At 37.0% G+C, this 20,005-nt stretch overlaps 1 protein-coding gene across 4 annotated transcripts; it reads right to left on the bottom strand.

Annotated features, from left to right (window-relative positions):
* Window positions 1-241: 241 nt before the first annotated feature.
* On the bottom strand, window positions 242-19,449 carry fam189b (family with sequence similarity 189 member B). 4 transcript variants are annotated; one of them, XM_048153513.1, is made up of 15 exons: window positions 18,585-19,447; window positions 18,279-18,554; window positions 17,302-17,358; window positions 17,093-17,200; window positions 16,849-16,965; window positions 14,997-15,104; window positions 14,725-14,885; window positions 13,968-14,067; window positions 11,490-11,562; window positions 10,988-11,264; window positions 10,584-10,909; window positions 7,323-7,391; window positions 3,624-3,793; window positions 2,479-2,613; window positions 242-2,371 (listed from the first exon to the last, which is right to left on the bottom strand). In XM_048153513.1, exons 2-15 carry the CDS (start codon window positions 18,504-18,506, stop codon window positions 2,120-2,122), a joined length of 2,181 nt encoding a protein of 726 aa, XP_048009470.1. In that variant the 5' UTR covers window positions 18,507-18,554; window positions 18,585-19,447; the 3' UTR covers window positions 242-2,119. The 4 variants fall into 4 exon arrangements, with proteins under 4 accessions (XP_048009470.1, XP_048009472.1, XP_048009471.1 ...); XM_048153515.1 differs by having other exon boundaries at window positions 242-2,349; window positions 18,279-19,449; XM_048153514.1 differs by having other exon boundaries at window positions 10,988-11,213; window positions 18,279-19,448.
* Between the last annotated feature and the right edge of the window lie 556 nt (window positions 19,450-20,005).

The raw sequence follows: 20,005 nt of genomic DNA, 5'->3' as shown, positions 1-20,005 counted from the left end.
TATATTTTACGTATAAAAGGCTGACAAAAAGTTTTGAAACCCATGGTTCAGCCAAGTATTGTGAACCAATTCAACCGATTCATTAAAAAGATATGACCAAAATAATAATAATAATTTGTTCACGAATCAGACACCGCCTCTCATCAGTGACTTTTACCTTTCAAACTAAATCTAAATGTATATTTTTTTAGTGTTGAAGAAATGACAGTGAAAGTGATAAAGGATTTTAGAACTTTCCAAATAAATTTGATGTGTATACATTTATTCATGTGTTCTTTTTTATATAGTACATAACTTGCATTAAAAGTTCATGAAGTAGAGCTGTTTTTAAATGTTCTTTTTAGGCATCATATTTACAGAATAACAGTGTTTTCATCAGTCAGTGTAGAGATTTTTTTTCTTTCTTTTCATAAATAGCCCATAAAATCCTTAAATTAATTAAAATATTCCACTGGGCCATAACATGTCAGTGTATGCAATACAAGAGGTAGAATATCAAGCTCTTTTCAGACTTGGTTTCAGTGCTTCAAAAAGTTGCAGAATGTGTGTGAGCGTAAGGGTCCGTGCATCAAAGTTATTTACATACAGAGCAATTGTATTAATGCATTATTTAGCAACATTGCTACCGATTCAAAGCCATTAGCTAGCATTCCAAAGCACTTCTAAACAATTGACAATTGCAATTACTCCTTTAGATGTACATCTATTTCCAGATACAACAAAGTAGATACACCAGAAGTCCATGGCTGTCTTTCCAATGTATTCCCAAAGTCAAATGGAACGGTCTAGAATATTGAAAAATCCTTGAACGTCAGTTTGACAGTGTTCAACTTTCTCACTTCCAGTGAAAGTTCAGTTTTCATAGGTATCTTTCAAAACAAGTTCCCAACTTTTTTTAATAGTTCAAGTTTGACATAACTGTACAAGTATGTTTATTGCCAGAGAATCATTTGTATTATAAAATCCTACATTCCCTCACACATTTCTTTGCATTCTAGCTTCGTCATAAGCATGTTTGTGTATCTGCGTGTGTTGGTGCATTTGGTGTTTTGTCAAAAAGAGAAAACAGGCCTTCTCAATACATGCACATTCTGTATGAAAGTAGCACACAGACTGGGAAGCTAGACTCCACCATGAGAGACAGACAAATGCAAAAGAAATGATCAAAGCTTCAAATGAATGATCTTAGTTGTTTAAAAAAGAAGAAGAAGAAAAAAAGCCAACGAACCAAAGAATCATTGCTGCATCAACCTCAGCTGGTGAGGCAATGTGAGGTTAAAGCCACATTACACATGTAAGATGATGTTTGGATATATTTAGCTATGCTAAGTGAGATGGTCAATTCGTGAAAAGCATTTAGTGGCTGGTTACAACATTAGTGTGTGTGGTCATGCATTTTGCATGTGCACGTTTGCAAGGCCATATTCTTGATGCTGCTCTGTTTGTTGTTAGGTACATTTTTAGGCTGGTCTGCCACAGCGGTCAAAAAGGTCAACTGTTTCATGACAGAAATGTTAAATGACAGACAGTAATATGCAATGATGTGAACTATTCAACTTTTTTTGTCAAATTTTGCCATTTTGAATTGCAAATATAGGCTGAATCATTTGAGTGATTCATGTAATTCATAACTGAATGTGATGCTGTTTTGTGTTTTTGACATTAAGCATATGAATGTGTGCATATTTTAAATATTTGTTCAAGACAAGGTTACGGCCATGTATGTTTGTATTTGCATGACTGCATTGTAGTGAGCTGTGAATATAAGAAGCAGTGTCAGAGGTGCTGCATTCTTTCCATATCCATGTAAACACAGTGAGCAAGAAAAAGAAGCACTAGATGAATGAAAAAAATTCATGAAAAAAACAAAACGGAATAGAGTTTGTCAGGCACAGAGAGCAGTGGGTCTGAAGGGTTACATTGGGTGTAGTGTTCAGTCTTTTATTACAGTAAGAACAGCTAAAAACGTCATCACGGCTACAAGGGTAGCTTCGCACAACCCCGTCTGCAAGACAAAGTCCTCATCTCAAACCTATTTCCCACCTGTTATTCTTTCCTCTAATTTTCTGAGCCCCCTCTCCCTAATCACGCAGTGATTTATTCCAGAATCTCTCCCATTTCAGAGGGCAGATTCTGAGTAAAGAGCCCCTGATGATCCGTGCGGCGGTGGGTGGAGCCTGCGCAGTGATGCGACTGATGTTGAGTTGAGGTCTCCGCAGCTACGCAAGTGGATTCCTCCAGCCCTTACAGGGTCATCATCATGGCGACGGGCGTTGTGACGACTGTCGCTATGGGAGTGGTGGTGTCCACGGCAATGGTGGTGGACGTGCTGCTGCTGCCCCCTGTTGGCTGCCAGAGAGTTACGAAGCACCTTCATAGAATCATACACGTGTAGTGGGTTATTTTAATCATAAATTGTACAGCACAAAATTCTAGCTGAACTAAATGATTTTATTTATGGTGTTGGCAATGTTTTACCTGCTCTAATGGCAGATTTCCCTCTCCTCCTGTCCTTCTTTTAGGGCCCTGAGTACAGTTTCCAGCATGCTCAGTTGCAGGGGCCAAGTTACGTTTGGATCTTTGCAAAAAACGTTGCACTAAAACTCTGGTGACCTGAAAGGAAAGGTGAAAATGATTATTGTGAACAATACAAATTTGAATTGAAAATGTTTGTCTACATGTTTATACATCTAACATTACAGTAATGGTAGGAATGAATGAGGCATCTATAAAGTGCTTTACTATGACTTCTGTACACCCAATGAGCTTTACAAGGGGGTCTACAGGTGGAGAGGAGAGAGAGAGTGACAGAGCCAGTTCAGTGGATGGGGATTATTAGGAGGCCAACATTGATAAGGGCCAATGGAGGGAATTTGGCCGGGACACTGGGGTTACACCCCTACTTTTTTTACGAGAAGTACCATTGGTTTTTATATATAGATATAGATATAGAAAGACGGTTCACTCCTACTATTTATGAATGGAAGAAACTGCAACACACAGTCTGACCAGAGTACGTCCCGCCTTCTAAGTAAAAGAGCCAATCGCTGATTGATTGCGTCACTGTAGCTGCCGTTAGAGGCTCCGGTTCCCATAGAAATAAGCTTTTTTAATGCTATTTTAGCATAAGAAACAACATTTATGGGACAATTCATGTCAGATTTTGTTACTGATTTGAAATATGTAATTTAATTGGAAGTTCGCCAAGCAGTTTTTGAGATTTCAGGATTCCCCCATTAAAATAGATAGGACTTGGTCTTGGATGCCAGAAATAGCTGCCCGAAGGCGTTGCAAATATGGCTGCCGAGTGAACAGACTTTCCTTGAAAGGGACTTTGGAGTAGTTTAACATTTTAACTCGGTTTAATGTCTTATCCGAAGGACAGTGCTTGTTACAGTATTGTGTCCCCATCACTATACTTGGGCGTTAGGACTCACACAGACCACAGGGTGAGCAACCCCTTCTGGCCTCACTAACACCTCTTCCAGCAGCAAACTAGTTTTCCCAGGAGGTCTCCCATCCAGGTACTGACCAAGCTCAACCCTGCTTAGCTTCAGTGGGCAACCAGTCTTGGGCTACAGGGTGATATGGCTGTGAGGGATCAGCATATTTCAGGGTCTAACCTTGAGGTCTCCAAGTGAGCGTGCACAGTCTTTGGGTAAACGCAGCGAGGTGGCTGGAACCTGTTTTGAGGGCAACCGGCTACTTACAGCCTTAATGCTGCCCTTTCTGGGAAGGGAAGCAGGAAGTACCAGAGAGGAGCGAGGCAACAAACCAGCTCCAGACGATACCCCTGGGTGACACAAATAAACCAAAGAAAATGTAAGCAAGAGGGTAGAGAGATAGATTAATAATAATAATAATGATGATAATAATAATATATTATATTATTATAGTATAGTATAGTATAATATTATATAATATTATATACTATATATTATAGACAATAATAATATATAATAATTTTATACATTATTAATAATGATGTAGAAAAATAATAATAAATTCTTATTTGTACCTTTGCAACAGGGTTATTTTAATATTACTTATATATACTATTATAGTATTTATTAATGATTTAATGTAAATGATTTTAAAATTTTCAGTTTTCATTTTTAATTTTAGTTCAAGTTTCAGTAATTTTATGTAATATTGTCATTTTTCTTCATTTTTTAAAAAAATATTTATTTTTAATAGTGCTGTCAACATTAACGCGTTAAAGCATGCGATTAATTTTTTTCTAGTTTAACGGATTAAAAATATTAAAACGCATTAAAAATATTTTTCCTTTGGCTAGCATTACAATATATGATCACGCTCTTATTCATGCAAATGATTTTAAACCATGCCAAAAGACAAAAAGAGAACGCACTGTCTGAGAATGTCACAGTCACACACACGATGCACAGAAAGACGCGCGCCATTGTGTGCATGGACGGCGCGCCAGAATTGAGTTCTCTGTCACGCTTGAACAATAATAACATGCACAATAATGCCAAAAATATCAGTTTTGTCGAGTATCCTCATAAGAGCAGCCTTGAATGAGTTAAATAAAGTCTTAAAACGAAAGTAAAGAGCTGTGAGAAAGTGGCAGCGGCAGTGGCAGCTCTTAAAAGTGACAGCAACCATTGCTGTCATTGAAGATAATGAAAGAACAAAGGTAACAGTAGGCCTGTCACGATAACTACTTTTTGTTGTGCGATATATTGTTCCAGAACTAATTGCGATAAATGATATTATTGTCATTTTAAGACCATTTTATGCCACTGAATATTTAATCATAATATAACAGCATAATGATGCAAGCAGGCCTACACACTTTCAAATGACAACAACCATTTAATTCTTTAGATCATGGAAATGAAGGATCAAAAAAATTTAATATTCTAAATAAAAAACTTGAATACATGGTAAATATTTTCTAAAAAAGTGCAAAGTAACAAGTAAAAAAAAAATGCAAATGCACAAAAGGCACTATGGAGATTTTCCATTTACAGATTTTTCCCTGACCTTCTGTTTTTAGAAAACACAAACCTCTACTTAGCAGTCAGATGTCTGTATGAACAAAGACATTTATATTTGCACCGGAACAGTGGATTGCGGCTTTGAAATCGAGAGCATTCGGACTTGTTCTTCCAAACTGTCTGTAGTTGTCAGGAAAACACTATAACACCTCAAATAACGCCTTTTTTCACCTGTTGATGACTGCTCTGTGTAGGAACTGCAGATGACAACATGATTGGCAAAATGTGCATTATCATGTAAACAATATATTGCGTCACCAAAAATGTACATTATTATTATATATTGCGCGATAAGTCGATATATTGATTATAGCCACAAGCCTAGGTAACAGAGAAAATTACTCACTGCTCTTGACTAAAGAACTTTTGTAGCTTTAGTAATGATTATCTATATTTAATTTAGGCTATAAATGATGCAGTGCAGACTGTTTGGTAACTTTATTCAATTTCTGTATTTTTCCTATCTGTTAGACAGGTAGGAAAGGCACAGGTAAATATGACATTTATTATGGGTTTATGTGAGGCTTGTTCTAAGTTCACTTAAATTAAAAGTTGTCATATTTTTGAAGCCTAATACATGTAAAAAATGATATAGCTTTCAATTACACTGTAATGTTGAATGGCTATAATTCATTTTTAAAATTGGGGAAAAAATTTATTTCATCGAGACATCAGTAGCTGTAGGCTATTAGTATCAGTGATACTGGCCTTCATTCATAAAAAGACGCTATTAAACAAGTATTTAAAATATACTGTCTCCATATTGTTTCTTTATGTTGTTTTAATTTGAAGATTAACTGTGAAATTATTACATTATATAATATATTAAAAACGTATAAAACTTTTAATTGCGATTAATCATGATTAATCACAGAAAAAAATTGTGAGTAATAGAGTTCTTTTTTTTTTTAATCGATTGACAGCACTACTTTTTAACCTTATATTTATTTCAGTTAGTTGCCAAGGTAACATTTCTAATTTTCATTTAGTTTTTTTTTAAGTTTAGGATTTTCGTCTAAATATTTCATATAATTATATACCATCTAACATCTATATTTTTAATAGTTTTAGCTAACAATAACTAAGTAACCTTCTGTACATATCGCATGAGAAATGAACTCCTTTGCCTGGGATGGAGATTTGCCAGCAAGTCTAATATAGTTTTTATCTGCTCCATTCTTCAATATCAGACTTTTTGCCATACCAGCATTACAGCTTTGGAATGGCTGAATTGATCAGGGATCTTGTTAAAAATAAAACTAAAAAACTTCTTGAGAAGGATATTCAGTTTAGCAGTTGCTTCACACTGCCAAAAACAGCACAAAGTTTGACAGACCACATTCTATTGTTATCGCTACTTAGGAATGATTGCATTTATCCAACTTCCTCCTGTTTAGTTTTGTTTTCATTGTCACCATTTGCCAGAGTTCTAGTTCATTATTAGTTGTGGTTTCAAATTAGTTCCCACCTGTTCCCTGTTCCGTTAATGATCTTCCTCTGTGTATATAAGCCCTCAGTTTCTACTGTTCATTGTACTGAATTCATGTTTTTGGTGGTTTTCTCTGAGTGTCTATTTAAGTTTAACTGTATTAATAATCCTAATCCTGCGTTACACATCTCTTCTTTGTGTTTACCACACTCTGCACTTGTGACAATTACCTCATTGTGACTGAGTGAGTCATGTTACTAAACAAGAATAGCTGCTGCTGAAGTGTAAATGTGGGTGGTCATGCATTCATTTCATTTGAGGATTTCACAAGAAATCAGTCTCAATAAATGGTCTTTTTGAAGCAAGTGACTGAAAGTTTTGAAACTTGAAATGAACTTGAAAAAATGTATGACCCTGATTAAATTTACTAGGGATAGTTACATGTTTACAATATACATGTATTATGTGTTACCAGTGTTATTATCATTATCTAAATCTAATTTAATCTTTTTTTTTCTTTTTTTTAATTGTTAATTGAAATAAATTTAAAACAAAATATAAATATTAGTAAAAAAAAAAAAAAATTAAATAAGTTTAAGATGAAGCACTAAAATGACAGGAAATAAATAAAACCTAAAAATAAAGCTGAAAAAAAATTAAACCTAAATATTAATATTAAAAAATGTAAAAAATAATAAAAATCACAAAAATACATCAAATTAATTAAAAAAATGAAAATGTAAAATGTAAAAATAAAAGCTAATTCAAAATATTATATAAATAAAACTAAAATAACACTGTATGTTAATCATAATAATTGTACAGTATATAATAAACGTCTCTGTGACCTGAGAGAGCTAAACTCTTACCTGTTTCAGATGAGGTCTGCGATCCCCCTTCACTGACTCCTTTACTGCGTCCTGAGAGACTAAAATCACCTGAGAGAGACAAAAGAGCACATGCAAAAACACACGTGACATCAAACACATTACAAGTAATGTGCATTAAGTAATCAGATTATTTTTAATGTAACAAGTACTTCATAAACAGTGTTGGGCAGTAACGCGTTACTGTAACGCAGTTACTTTTGACAGTAACTAATACTGTAACGCATTACTTTTTAAATAAATTAACTCCGTTACCGTTACCATATGGTGCGTTGTACGTTACTTTTTTAAATGAATTAATTTTGGCTGAAGTGTTACCTAACCTGTTTACAGCAGCGACACATTGGTGGATGCCAACCACTGTAAACATGAAGACGCACTGTGGGCATGTTTCCGTTTATTCAAGTATGTGCGGCAGTCATGGCGAGTCAAGGCCTCATTATTTCACTTTAGTTGAGCATAAAGACAAAAACCTTTTGGTAAAATGTAAGCTTTGTCTTTCTGGTTCGAAGGTCCTATATACTACTGCGATAAACATATGTGACATGCTGGATTGAAAATATGTGAAATAAGTTTTTCTAGTTGACTAGTAGTTGTTCATTTAAGCCATTAGTTGACTAATCACATTTATATTAATTTAATTTCTTAAATACTGGAGAGAATAAACTAATAATGAGCGTTTATGTAATATAGGCTAATATATGCACTCAAGCGCACGCATAAAGCTTGCCATAAAGAACCGGCAAAAGTAATGATTATGAATATGACAAAAAGCAGCAAGGAGACATTTTAATTGTTTATTAATAAAGTAATGTTTTCTGAATCAGTGTTGGCTGCAAAGATGAAGTTGACATTGCTGACTCTCATCATCTCCGCATATAGCCTACTGGACGCGCCTAGAGAGAAAATGCACATTTCTTTCGGATTACATAATCAGAGTAGACTCTTTTCGTTTTTAATTATTTTGTTTTAAAGTAGATATTTCTAGCTTTCTATAGATATATTTCTCATGTCTGCGAGGAAAGCAGCCGCTGAGTTGCAGTTCATTTAGCCTTTAAGTCACGCTCTAGTTCACGCGCCAGTGATCGCCTGCCATGATTATATTGTCTGCTATATTTGCTTCTTATTTATTAAATCCAGGCACTTGGTTAATGAAACGTTGATTAAAATTAAGATACAATTTTTACAAAACGAAATTCACTTTAAAGAGAGGCTTTCTATAAAACAAAACTTAATGAAGTGGTCAAAATCATGTCTGACCCACTCCATGACTCCCGATTTATTGCGCATCTTATGATGCATCTTACTCATGGTGTTCACTTTTCATAATCAAGTAAATGAATTTAAAACATAACATAGGACTATTTAAACATACTGTATATATGAAACTACATTTTCTTTAATGACAGTACAGAGAAATTTCATAAGCAAGAGCGGATCATGAGTCACGAGTCGGATCAAGAATTATTTATTCTCGTTGTAAAACATGTAAAGGGTCAATTATGCATGTTTTTTGGGAATGCAGGAAATTAAAACATTTCTGGAAGGCAGTACATGATCTAACTGTTAAGATTGTGGAAACCCCGTTGGACATTACACCAACACTGTACCTCTTTGGTACTGAATTGGACAAGACACTGGACACCACATGCAGGAAGAGGATTATCTTAATGTCGTATATAGCAAAAAAATGCATCTTGCTCAATTGGAAACAACAAAGACCCCCATCATTCAATCCGTTTAAACAAATCCTAAATGAAACTTTAAGGCTGGAACAACGCACATATGTCCTAAAAAATAAGTGGGATGCCTTCAGGAAGATATGGGAACCGCTTATGGACCTCTGACACTACAATGTTTGGCATGTTTACATAACATTTACAAAGGTTGAACTGTGATCTGTGACCATGGACTGACTTGATTTAACTTGCTGTTTTTTCTTATAACTTTTTTTTTTTTTCTATTTTATTATTATATATTTTTTCTCTTCTGTGCGTTATGTTATTAAAATGTTAAAAATCAATAAAAAGATAATTGAAAAAAAAAAAAAAAGAATTATTTATTCTTAGACTTATATTTAATATTGGGGCATTCAAGTTATTTGACATATTTTATTTTTTTTTTAAGTAACGCAATAGTTACTTTCCCTGGTAATTAGTTACTTTTATAATGATGTAACTCAGTTACTAACTCCGTTACTATTTGTGAGAAGTAACTAGTAACTATAACTAATTACTTTTTTAAAGTAACGTGCCCAACACTGTTCATAAATGTACACATTAATATTTGAGTAACTTTTTTAAAAAAGTACACTACAGTTTACTACAGTTTTATAAAAAAAAGTTTTATAAAAAAAAGTTTTAAAAAAGGCGGGAACAGACAAAATTCAAGTTTTCACATTAATCCCAGACAATGCAGTCTGTCATAGGCGCCGATCCCGTGGAGCACCCACGGAAATGGTCGAGCACCCATGGAAAATTACGAGATATTTTCCATGGATTTTAACAAGAAAAAAAAAATCGATGGCAGCTATCAGAAACGATCCTTATAAATATAGTTTATTTAAGGCCGTTTCAATGACGTTATTTTAAAGGCAAAAGTCGAGAGCGCGTCCAGTGTTGAGCGAGCACAAATCTCAACTCGGATTTCTATCACTCTCGCGCTCGCTCAGATTCAGAATCAGAACTCAAAACTGTCCTTGCCCTGTCCCTAAAATGGTCTTCTTTCCTGGATTTAAAGTTGACAGAAGCTTTTAACCACCTGACTTTCATGACTGACTGACGAAATAACACAGTGTAGGCTACCTTTAGGTAACGTTACTGTCTGATCATCAGATTTCAGCGAGAACACGACAACACTCATGAAAAGAATGTGCTTGTTTTGGGTCGAATTCAAATGAAACATTCAGTTGACGTTCATTTGAGTTCCCTGGTATTGATATACAATCATAAATAAACTTCTTTGATCTTAATGAGAAAAAAAAACTATGCAAGGGCGGACTCGAACCGATGATAATTAGAGCACGGGTGAATTTTTGACTCTATTAATGAAAACTCTACCACGAGACCAAAGGGGGATATGAAAACAAATTGCGGATTCGTCTAAAATATAATAGTAGTATGATACTTATATTGTAATGTAGCTGTAAGAATGAAACTATAACATCTTTAATAAAAAAAAACTGCCCACCGGCAGAAACATAAATCGGCGCCTATGCAGTCTGTTACATACATATGTTTATACCTGTGTCAGTTGAAGAGCTAAGCCCTGGTTCACTGTGTGACCTCACAAGGGGTAAGAACCCATCGCTGTCTTTCCGATCCCGTCCAATTTGCTCACGTAAACATGGCCTCAGAAGGAGCGGTCCGGGCGTGTGGTCCGTGCGGTCTTGAGCAGGACCTGATAGGGCTGTGGTAGGGGGGTTGCTAAATGCGGATGAGGAGTCCCGTCGGGAGGGCGGGCAGGGCCGAACTCGGATTTCCGGGATAAAGGAATGCTGAGATCCCGCTAAGAATTCCAACTGAGAGCAGCTACTAGCCAACAAAGCTTGACGCTTCAGCAATGGAGACCTATGGAGAAAATAATGAAGGAAATTTACACCTGAGAAGTGATTTTATTTAACGACTTTTTAATGATTTAACTCCCACCTGTAGGTAGAGGTGTTGTATGTGCTCGGGGAGGAGCAGGAGTTCGATCTCTCGCCTCTGAAACAATGCCTGCCAGAAGGAGCGACCACCATACCCTCGGGATGCTGCGCGGAACGGAAGCTGGCGTATTCTCCCTCCTCCCCTCCCTCGCTGTCCCCCCGTGGTCGCGCTCGCATACCGACACCCACTTCCATGAGGCAGGAGTCCTCGGACGGGGAGCTGTCATCTGGAATATCCACAATCTCAGACATCAACAGAGAGCCACTGTCCATTGACACTGAGAGAAAGAATATACAAAATGTACACATATACACATGGATTCAATCATTCAATAGTATCCATACGCACTCGGCACACCCACGTTGTAGGATGTTACATAAAAGATGGGATGTCTTGACAAAATCTGAACATAAGTGATCACAGAAGACACATTTGAAATGAATGTCACTAAAAACGCATCTTAACACCAGGTGGAAACAGGGCCTGTTTGCTGAAGACTCACCTTCACCACTGAAATTCGTGGATGTTCCTCTCTCTCCAGATAGCTCACCAGCTTGAGTGTCAAACACTGTGGCCTATGGATAGAGAGAGTGTCATCATGACCACAGTATTACAAAATAATGATGATTTGATAATGATTACAAAGCATGATAAAATATTCAAAAGTTTGGGGTCAGTATGATTTTTTTTTAAAGAAATGAATACTTTTATTTAAAGGTGCCCTAGATTCAAAAATTGAATTTACCTCGGCATAGTTAAATAACAAGAGTTCAGTACATGGAAATGACATACAGTGAGTCTCAAACTCCATTGTTTTCTCCTTCTTATATAAATCTCATTTGTTTAAAGACCTCTGAAGAACAGGCGAATCTCAACATAACACCGACTGTTACGTAACAGTCGAGACCATTAATATGTACGGCCCCAATATTTGCATATGCCAGCCCATGTTCCCAATATTATGAAAGGCATTAGACAAGGGCAGAACGTCTGGATGTGCACAGCTGAATCAACAGACTAGGTAAGCAAGCAAGGACAATAGCAAAAAATGGCAGATGGAGCGATAATAACTGACATGATTCATGATAACATGATATTTTTAGTGATATTTGTAAATTGTCTTTCTAAATGTTTCGTTAGCATGTTGCTAATGTACTGTTAAATGTGGTTAAAGTTACCATCATTTCTTACTGTATTCACGGAGACAAGAGAGCCGTCGCTATTTTCATTTTTAAACACTTGCAGTCTGTATAATTCATAAACAACTTCATTCTTTATAAATCTCTCCAACAGTGTAGCATTAGCCGTTAGCCACAGAGCATAGCCTCAAACTCATTCAGAATCAATGTAAACATCAAAATAAACACTGTACTTACGCGATTAGACATGCTGCATGACGTACACTTTGTAAAGATCCATTTTGAGGGTTATATTAGCTGTTTGAACTTTTTTTTTATGTTGTTTGCAAGCGCGAGCTCTTGGGGTGTGGAGCACGAGATTTAAAGGGCCACACACCCTGAATCGGCTCATTTCTAATTATGCCCCAAAATAGGCAGTTAAAAAAATTAATTAAAAAAAATCTATGGGGTATTTTGAGCTGAAACTTCACAGACACATTCAGGGGACACCTTAGACTTATATTACATCTTTTAAAAAAAAGTTCTAGGGCACCTTTAACAAGGATGCGTTACATAAAAATTAAGAATTTGATAAACTAATATAGCACTTTTATGAATAAAACACGTAGTAAATTTATAATTGAAAGGATTGTTATTGCCGCTTCAATAGACATCGGTGTGCATTATACAAACTATAAATTAATTGTTTCGCTAGTACTTATGTGAATTTAAATGTCTGAATCCTAAAATAAACATTATTTGGTTAAAGGATTAGTCCACTTTTAAATAAAATTTTCCTGTTAATTTACTCACCCCCATGTCATCCAAGATGTTCATGTCTTTCTTTCTTCAGTCGAAAAGAAATTAAGGTTTTTGACGAAAACATTCCAGGATTATTCTCCTTATAGTGGACTTCAATGGCCTCCAAATGGTTGAAGGTCAAAATTACAGTTTCTGTGCAGCTTCAATGTGCTTTAAACGATACCAGATGAGGAATATGGGTCTTATCTAGCGAAACGATCTGTCATTTTCTAAAAAAATATAACTGTATATGCTTTATAAACACAAATTATCACCTTGCACGTGCTTCCGCTTTCAGCATTCTTCAAAAAGCTTACGCCGTATGTCCTACGCCTTCCCTATTCTACTTACGGAAAAAAACTAAACTGGCGCCACGTTCGTTCTGTAAGTAGAATAGGGAAGGCGTAGGACCATGCAAGGTGATAATTTGTGTTTATAAAGCATATATAGTTGTATTTTTTTCGAAAATGACTGATCGTTTCGCTAGATAAGACTCTTATTCCTCGTCTGGTATCATATAAAGCCCTTTGAAGCTGCCCTGAAACTGCAATTTTGACCTTCAAGCTTCTGGAGGCCACTGAAGTCCACTATAAGGAGAAAAATCCTGGAATGTTTTCATCAAAAACCTTTATTTCTTTTCGACTGAAGAAAGAAAGATATGAACATCTTGGATGACATGGGGGTGAGAAAATTATCAGGAAAATTGTATTTGAAAGTGGACTAATCCTTTAAAAACACTGAATAGTTGTAATATATGACAAGCGCTGAGCGCACCTGTCTTCGGCTCAGCGCCAGCCAAAGCGCGAAAGCACGTTTGAATTTAGCAGTCGATCACATGATGCAATGAACGTTCTAATCACACCGGTGTCATCGAACACTCCAGGAACCAGCCTAGACTGATCACACTGGTGTGATTGTATGTGTCAAAGGGTTGATTTTTAATAATATTGCACAATATTACAAATTTTTTTACAGTATTTTTGATCAAATAAATGCAGCCTTGTTGAGCATTGAGCAGACTTCTTTCAAAAATAAAAAAAAAAATAAATAAAATAAATTACCTGACTAGGAGCCCTTTGACCCATCACTGCCTCATAAGGAGGAGGACAGTCAGTTGGGTACAGAGGCACGGGACTCTCCATTGATCCATTATATGTGACACTGCAGGTACACAGAAAAACGAAAAAGAAATTTTAAAAAATGGCAAGAAACAGAAAAAGTGTAATTACAATGGACAGATGCCTAAAAGAATGAAAAAAGATTGAGAAACTGCAAAAATATTTTCAGAGGGACAAAAAAAAAAATAAAACATTTAACTGAACACTGAGAACATTTTAACTGAACATAACCAGAGCATCTCTAGTATGTAAACCTCAATACTAAACATACAAAATACTATTTTAGAAAAATGTTTAAAGATGTTTTCCTAAAAGATAATGGCAGTGAACGGGACCAAAGAGTATGAAGCTCAAGAAAGTGCATCCACCCATCATCATCGCTTCTTTCGTAACTTGAATACGGAAGGTGATCTGGCAGAAGCTAGATATTTTACTTCATAAGTTGTTAAATATGGAGTACATTTATGATGGATGTATGCACTTTCTTGAGCTCGCTGGTCCCATTCACTGCCATTATAAAGCTTGGATGCATCAGGATATTTATTAATATAACTCTAATTGTGTTCATCAGACGTACAAAAGTCATATACAGCTAGAATGACTTGAGGGTGAGTAAAGCTTGGGGTAATGTTCATTTTAAAGTGAACTAATCCTTTAAGTTACCAAAATGATGGAAAAACCAATGTGTTTGTGTTTTCACCTCTGTGCATCGGTCTCTGAGCTACAGGTGTATTCAGGAGGGTAGTAAGGTGGCGGGGGAATCGGCGGAACAAACTCCTCAAAGTCCATCATGTTACTGAGAAATGCATCCTGAGGAGTGGTGCATTCTGGGTTTACAGAACGGGAGCGATGAGGAGCCAGCTACAACAAACAAAGTTGAATGAGAGAAACATATAACATTGTAAAATTTGATAGAAAAATACTACTAGTAAACCTGTTTTTAGTGTAAAGATTTAGTGCATTTTGTCTCACTAGATGCAGCAGGTCCAGAGAGAAGATATGAATGCTGCAGGTGACCGTGGACAGAGTGCAGATAATGGTGGAGAGAATACTGAGACCACAGGCACTGAACAGCAAATCCTGCACACACGTATAATATCATGGTTAAATTTAAACTTATTCAGGCACCTCAGCTATTTGCATAAAGTTAAAGGATGCTCTAAGAACAAAAAAGGTCCACTATGCAAATTTTGGCCATCTCAAGATGCAGTCACACTTTCTGTTGTGTGGCAAATTTTCGCAAGCAAAAATCCACACAATCAAAAATGTTGTGCGAAGGCGAAATATTTCCCCACGCAGATTTTGCATTGGGTTGGTCAACCAAATTCGCTACAGAAGGCTGCTTGGTTTTGAAAGTGACTACTATGTGAGTTCTGCTTCATACATTATTACACTATTGACCATAGACAATGGACCTTTTTGCCTGAAAACTTTTGCTGAAATTTCACTAATGTGACCACACCTTAAACAGCTGAGTCATGAAACTGCAAGTTACTCAGAGAGGAACACTGGGTCTTTTCACTTATCGTGCATATGCACGAATTTGTGTGTGAAATGTGTGTACAAACGTTTTCACAAACAATGACACTTCAATGCCTTTTGTATTTATTCTAAATTTACGGGAAAAAAACAACTGAATACGCTAAAATATCATACTCTGGGTCACTTATGAAACTTTAAACATAGATAAGTAATCATAAATATATTTTTGTGTCGTGAGAGCGCGTCAGATGTTTGCTGAGAAAAAGGTTGCGCAGAAACCCCTTGACATGTTTTGGGTGTGTTTTATGTAAATTACTAACCTTCAGTTGTTCATGTAGAATAATCCAAATTCATAAACTTGTAAAGCGGAGCTAATCGTAGTCAGGTGATGGTCTACACGCTGAAATGGGTTGGGTTGTGTGACGTTTGATCAAGGGAGGTGTGTTTAAGGGCGGTTTTTAGATCAGTGCTGCGGAGCTAGCGGACCGACAGTGGAAACGCAACTTGATTTTGGCCTCAGTGCCTAAGGTCTGTGTCCATAGGCCCAGCCCATTATTTTATGTTTTATTATGTTTGTGTGGCCGGCAGACGTCCTCGAGGGTCTGCCGGCATTACTTTCGTTTTGTATTTGTTTATTTTGGTATTAAAGTTATGTTTAACGTGCATTATATTGTATTTACACTAAGTGACAATAGCAGCATTTTAACGAAATGCTATTTACACTAGGTGAAAATAGCGATAGATTCTATTTACACCATGTAAGTGTAAGTAACAGTTCTTTGCAATAAGAGTAAATAGTAATTAGATGCTATCTATACTTTATATTGGCAGATACTATTTGCACCTCAGTATTTTTGTACATTAAAGGGATACAATAATATCATAGAGTGTAAATGATTATATTTACTAAAATTATTAAATGGATGCTGCCTTATTAGGAGAATAAAAACTCTCCCTACATCTTCCCCTAACCCTACCCTATAAACACTTTTTATGTTATTAAACTCTCATTCGCAGTTTATTTCCCCTTTTAGATCATTATCTTAATTTTTACTGAAAATAAATGCGAGAAGGCAGTAGTCGGCAAAAGGCAGATTCGAACCCGTGTCGATCGCGTTAAAAGCCAGGATTGCAAGCCTACTGGCTACTGCTGCGCCACTGAAGACATTGAATTCTGTGTGTCTTTTTTAAAACTTGAGCGGCCCATCCACATCCAAACATTGGTGAGCGGAGTTAGTGTAAATAGCGTTTGCCAACAAGGGTGGCCGGTTCCTTCAATAACTTTTCACTTGACTTGAAATGAAAAATTTGCAAAACTTGTTTACAATCTGTAAAAACACACCTTGAGCTGGTGACGCACAGCGTGACAATCTGAATGTTGGTAGAGCACTAGCGTCTCATCTTCTGTTGGAGAGCATGTCTGCTTTGGGTCACAGCAAAGACACAGGCGATTCTCCATCTGGAACAAACACACATATTATTTGACGAGACGAGACGAGACGAGACGAGACGAGAAGAGAAGAGAAGAGAAGAGAAGAGAAGAGAAGAGAAGAGAAGAGAAGAGAAGAGAAGAGAAGAGAGAGTACCTGACAGGTAACATAAGATTTGACCATCTGTGCATTCTGACATGAGAGCATGGAACCAGCCAGACTGAGAATCACACACACTGCAGACAGCAGCATGAACAGCGACACCTGAACGAAACAAAAACAGCATCACTGCAAAAACTAAGAGGAGCAGACAAACGCACACACTCAGATGCCACTCATCGTGTCAAAATGACAAAGGTACATACGACAAGAGTGAAGGGCCTCCTCCATGATATCACACCCACTACTCCCGATGCCACAACCTGAAGAAGAAAGAAAACATGTTCAAGGGATAGATTTTCTGTTCCTCACACAAATCTATATTAGAGGGTTTCAGCAGACTTGGATCACAGAGCAAAAGTCATATGGGCACTTTTATGTTTTATGAGCATTCTGTAGTTTTTTTTTTTTTTTTTCTTTTCATTTTGGAGCTCGACAGCACCACGCCTCACTTTCATTATATTGAAGAGTTGCTGGCATATATTGTTTAAAAAAATCTATAGAAAATAATGACCAAATTTTCAAAATTTTGGGGTATTTTTTGGGGGTACATTTTTTTAATGTTTTAAAATAAATAAAAATTAGATAGATAGATAGATAGATAGATAGATAGATAGATAGATAGATAGATAGATAGATAGATAGATAGATAGATAGATAGATGAATGGATGGATGGATGGATGGATGGATGCTGTAACTGGTCACATTTAAATGGATAGTTCACCCAAAAATGAAAATTCTGTTATCATTTACTCGCTGTTATGTTGTTCCACACACCAAATTTTGAGAAAAACAATATTTTGAGATATTTTGCAATTTTGGTAACTTTTTGGTTACCAGCTTTCATTAAAATATCTTCTTTTGTGTTTCACATGAGAAGGAAAGTCAAACTGGGTTCGAATGTCATGACAGCGAGTAAACAATGACAGAAGTTTTTCCTTTGTTTATTACTTATTTATTTTTTTATGTATTTATTGCAATTTATTTAAATGGCCCTGTGGTATGGCTATTTCTTTAAGTACAAATATTCCATCTAGTTTCTCCTTATAATAGGAAGTCTGCATATACTGCATGCATAATCATTTTTATAATAATAAAACATTAAATATAGCACATTAAATATAGCATGATGCACTGCAGCATACACGTCATGCCAATGATAATATATTCAAAGAAACTTACGAAGAAGCCAGCCCAGAAAGGACAGGACTGTCTGACACGGGGTGATGAGGTGAAGGCTAGGCTTGTGAAGCTGAAGGCCAGCACCATGGCCCCAAGCGCAAGGTGACACAAGCCCAGGTACAGCAGCAGGCGCGCACTGGTCCTCCCAGACATTCCTCTGCGACTACCAGACAAAGCTCGAGACCCTGACATCGAGGCCACGCTACTGGAGTCCGATGGTGAGGGCATGATGGCTACTGAAATACCTCTTCAATTATGGGACTATGTAACAGTTCGAAAGATATGGGATGCGAAGTTACTTCTTTAAATATGCAGTTATGGACTATAATATAGGCCTAATATTAATTTCACAGCTGTTCAAACTGAACTTGACACACTTATGTTGTGTCAACATTTATTCTTGGCGTCGTACAACTGCATTCTCCAATATCCCTTGATCTCGCTCGCTCCATCGCCCACCTGCCGTGTCTCTCTCCCCATCCCCGCGGCATTGCGGTACCCAGAGCCTTTAGCAGGCCGAGTGGCTGCCGCATCCGCAGGCCAGCGGAGCAGCTTTGGCCTTCTGGCTACTCCGCGGAGGAGGATAAGCGGAGCAGGACTAAAGAAACAATCCCAGTCCAGCTCACATCGAAGTGTATCTTCCCCGGGTTTCCACTAGAGAGCCTCGCAGCCCCCGCCTGAGCTCGGAAAAGACGTCTCATGAAGCAAAACAGTATCAGGAGAGAAAAGGGAACAATCGACAGAAAAAGGAAATGAAAGCAGGCTCGCTCACTCGCTATGTTGTGCCCATGATGCATCCGTTTGTTTTGAATAATAATTATAAAGCCATGGTGTTCCCTTTGAGGGAATCTTATCCTAGAACCAGTCTCCCCCTTTTCCTCCCGCAGTCACGAGGACTCCCGTCCCGTCCGTATCCCGGACATGAGCATCACTACGTAATCGCGCCAGACTTTTAGTGTCTTATCTTATGTGTGCTATTCACACACAATATCTTTACGTCGCGTAAACGATATCCGACGCCATTTCAGCGTGACTCGGTTTTAGAAAGATAAAATAGGCAACGCATTGTGGTAGCACGTGTCCCTAATATTTGTTCAATGCGGCACCGCATTCACCCAGCGCGAGGTGCTGATGCTGCACTGAATGGGTGGTTGCTTGGCAACCTACTTCGACAGTCGCAACGGTCGGCGACCTTTACGCGCATGCGCTGAAGATATAGCTTTGCACAAATATGTGACCCTGGACCACAAAACCAGTCATAAGGGTCTTTTTTTTTTTTTTTTTTTTTTTAAATTAAGATTTATACATCGCCTGAAAGCTGAATAAATAAGCTTTCCATTGATGTATGGTCTGTTAGGATAGGACAATATTTTGACCCCTACAATGTATTGTTGGCTATTGCTAAATATACCTGTGTGACTTATGACTGGTTTTGTGGTCCAGGGTCACATATATATGGGTGACTAAAAGAGGTGAGAAATACAGTGGGCAAAAGTGAGGTCCGGCCCAGGATTGACATATTCACCCTTCAAATATTATAAAAAATCTGTTAAATATTTTGTAAGCATATTGTGTAGTTGTGCTTGTTTTATTTGTGATAACACAATAAAACATGCCAAACTGTCCAGACATAATTTTTGGACAAGGCTGTCATACAAAGAAATTATGAACACATGCAAAAACAAGAGAAAATATTAATAACTGATTGTGCTGATGTCAATGTAAGC

The sequence above is a fragment of the Megalobrama amblycephala genome, linkage group LG13 (assembly GCF_018812025.1).
Source record: "Megalobrama amblycephala isolate DHTTF-2021 linkage group LG13, ASM1881202v1, whole genome shotgun sequence".
NCBI lineage: Eukaryota > Metazoa > Chordata > Actinopteri > Cypriniformes > Xenocyprididae > Megalobrama > Megalobrama amblycephala.
Note: the sequence above shows the minus strand (reverse complement) of the source record. Positions and strands in the feature narration are given on the sequence as shown.

Excerpts from the sequence above, each read along its gene's own strand:
- fam189b (XM_048153512.1), bottom strand. The coding sequence starts at position 18,506 with ATGCCCTCACCATCGGACTCCAGTAGCGTGGCCTCGATGTCAGGGTCT. Across the intron at positions 10,910-10,987 it reads TACAACACCTCTACCTACAG|GTCTCCATTGCTGAAGCGTC; the intron begins GTGGGAGTTAAA and ends TTTTCTCCATAG. Across the intron at positions 2,614-3,623 it reads GCTCACTTGGAGACCTCAAG|GTCACCAGAGTTTTAGTGCA; the intron begins GTTAGACCCTGA and ends CTTTCCTTTCAG.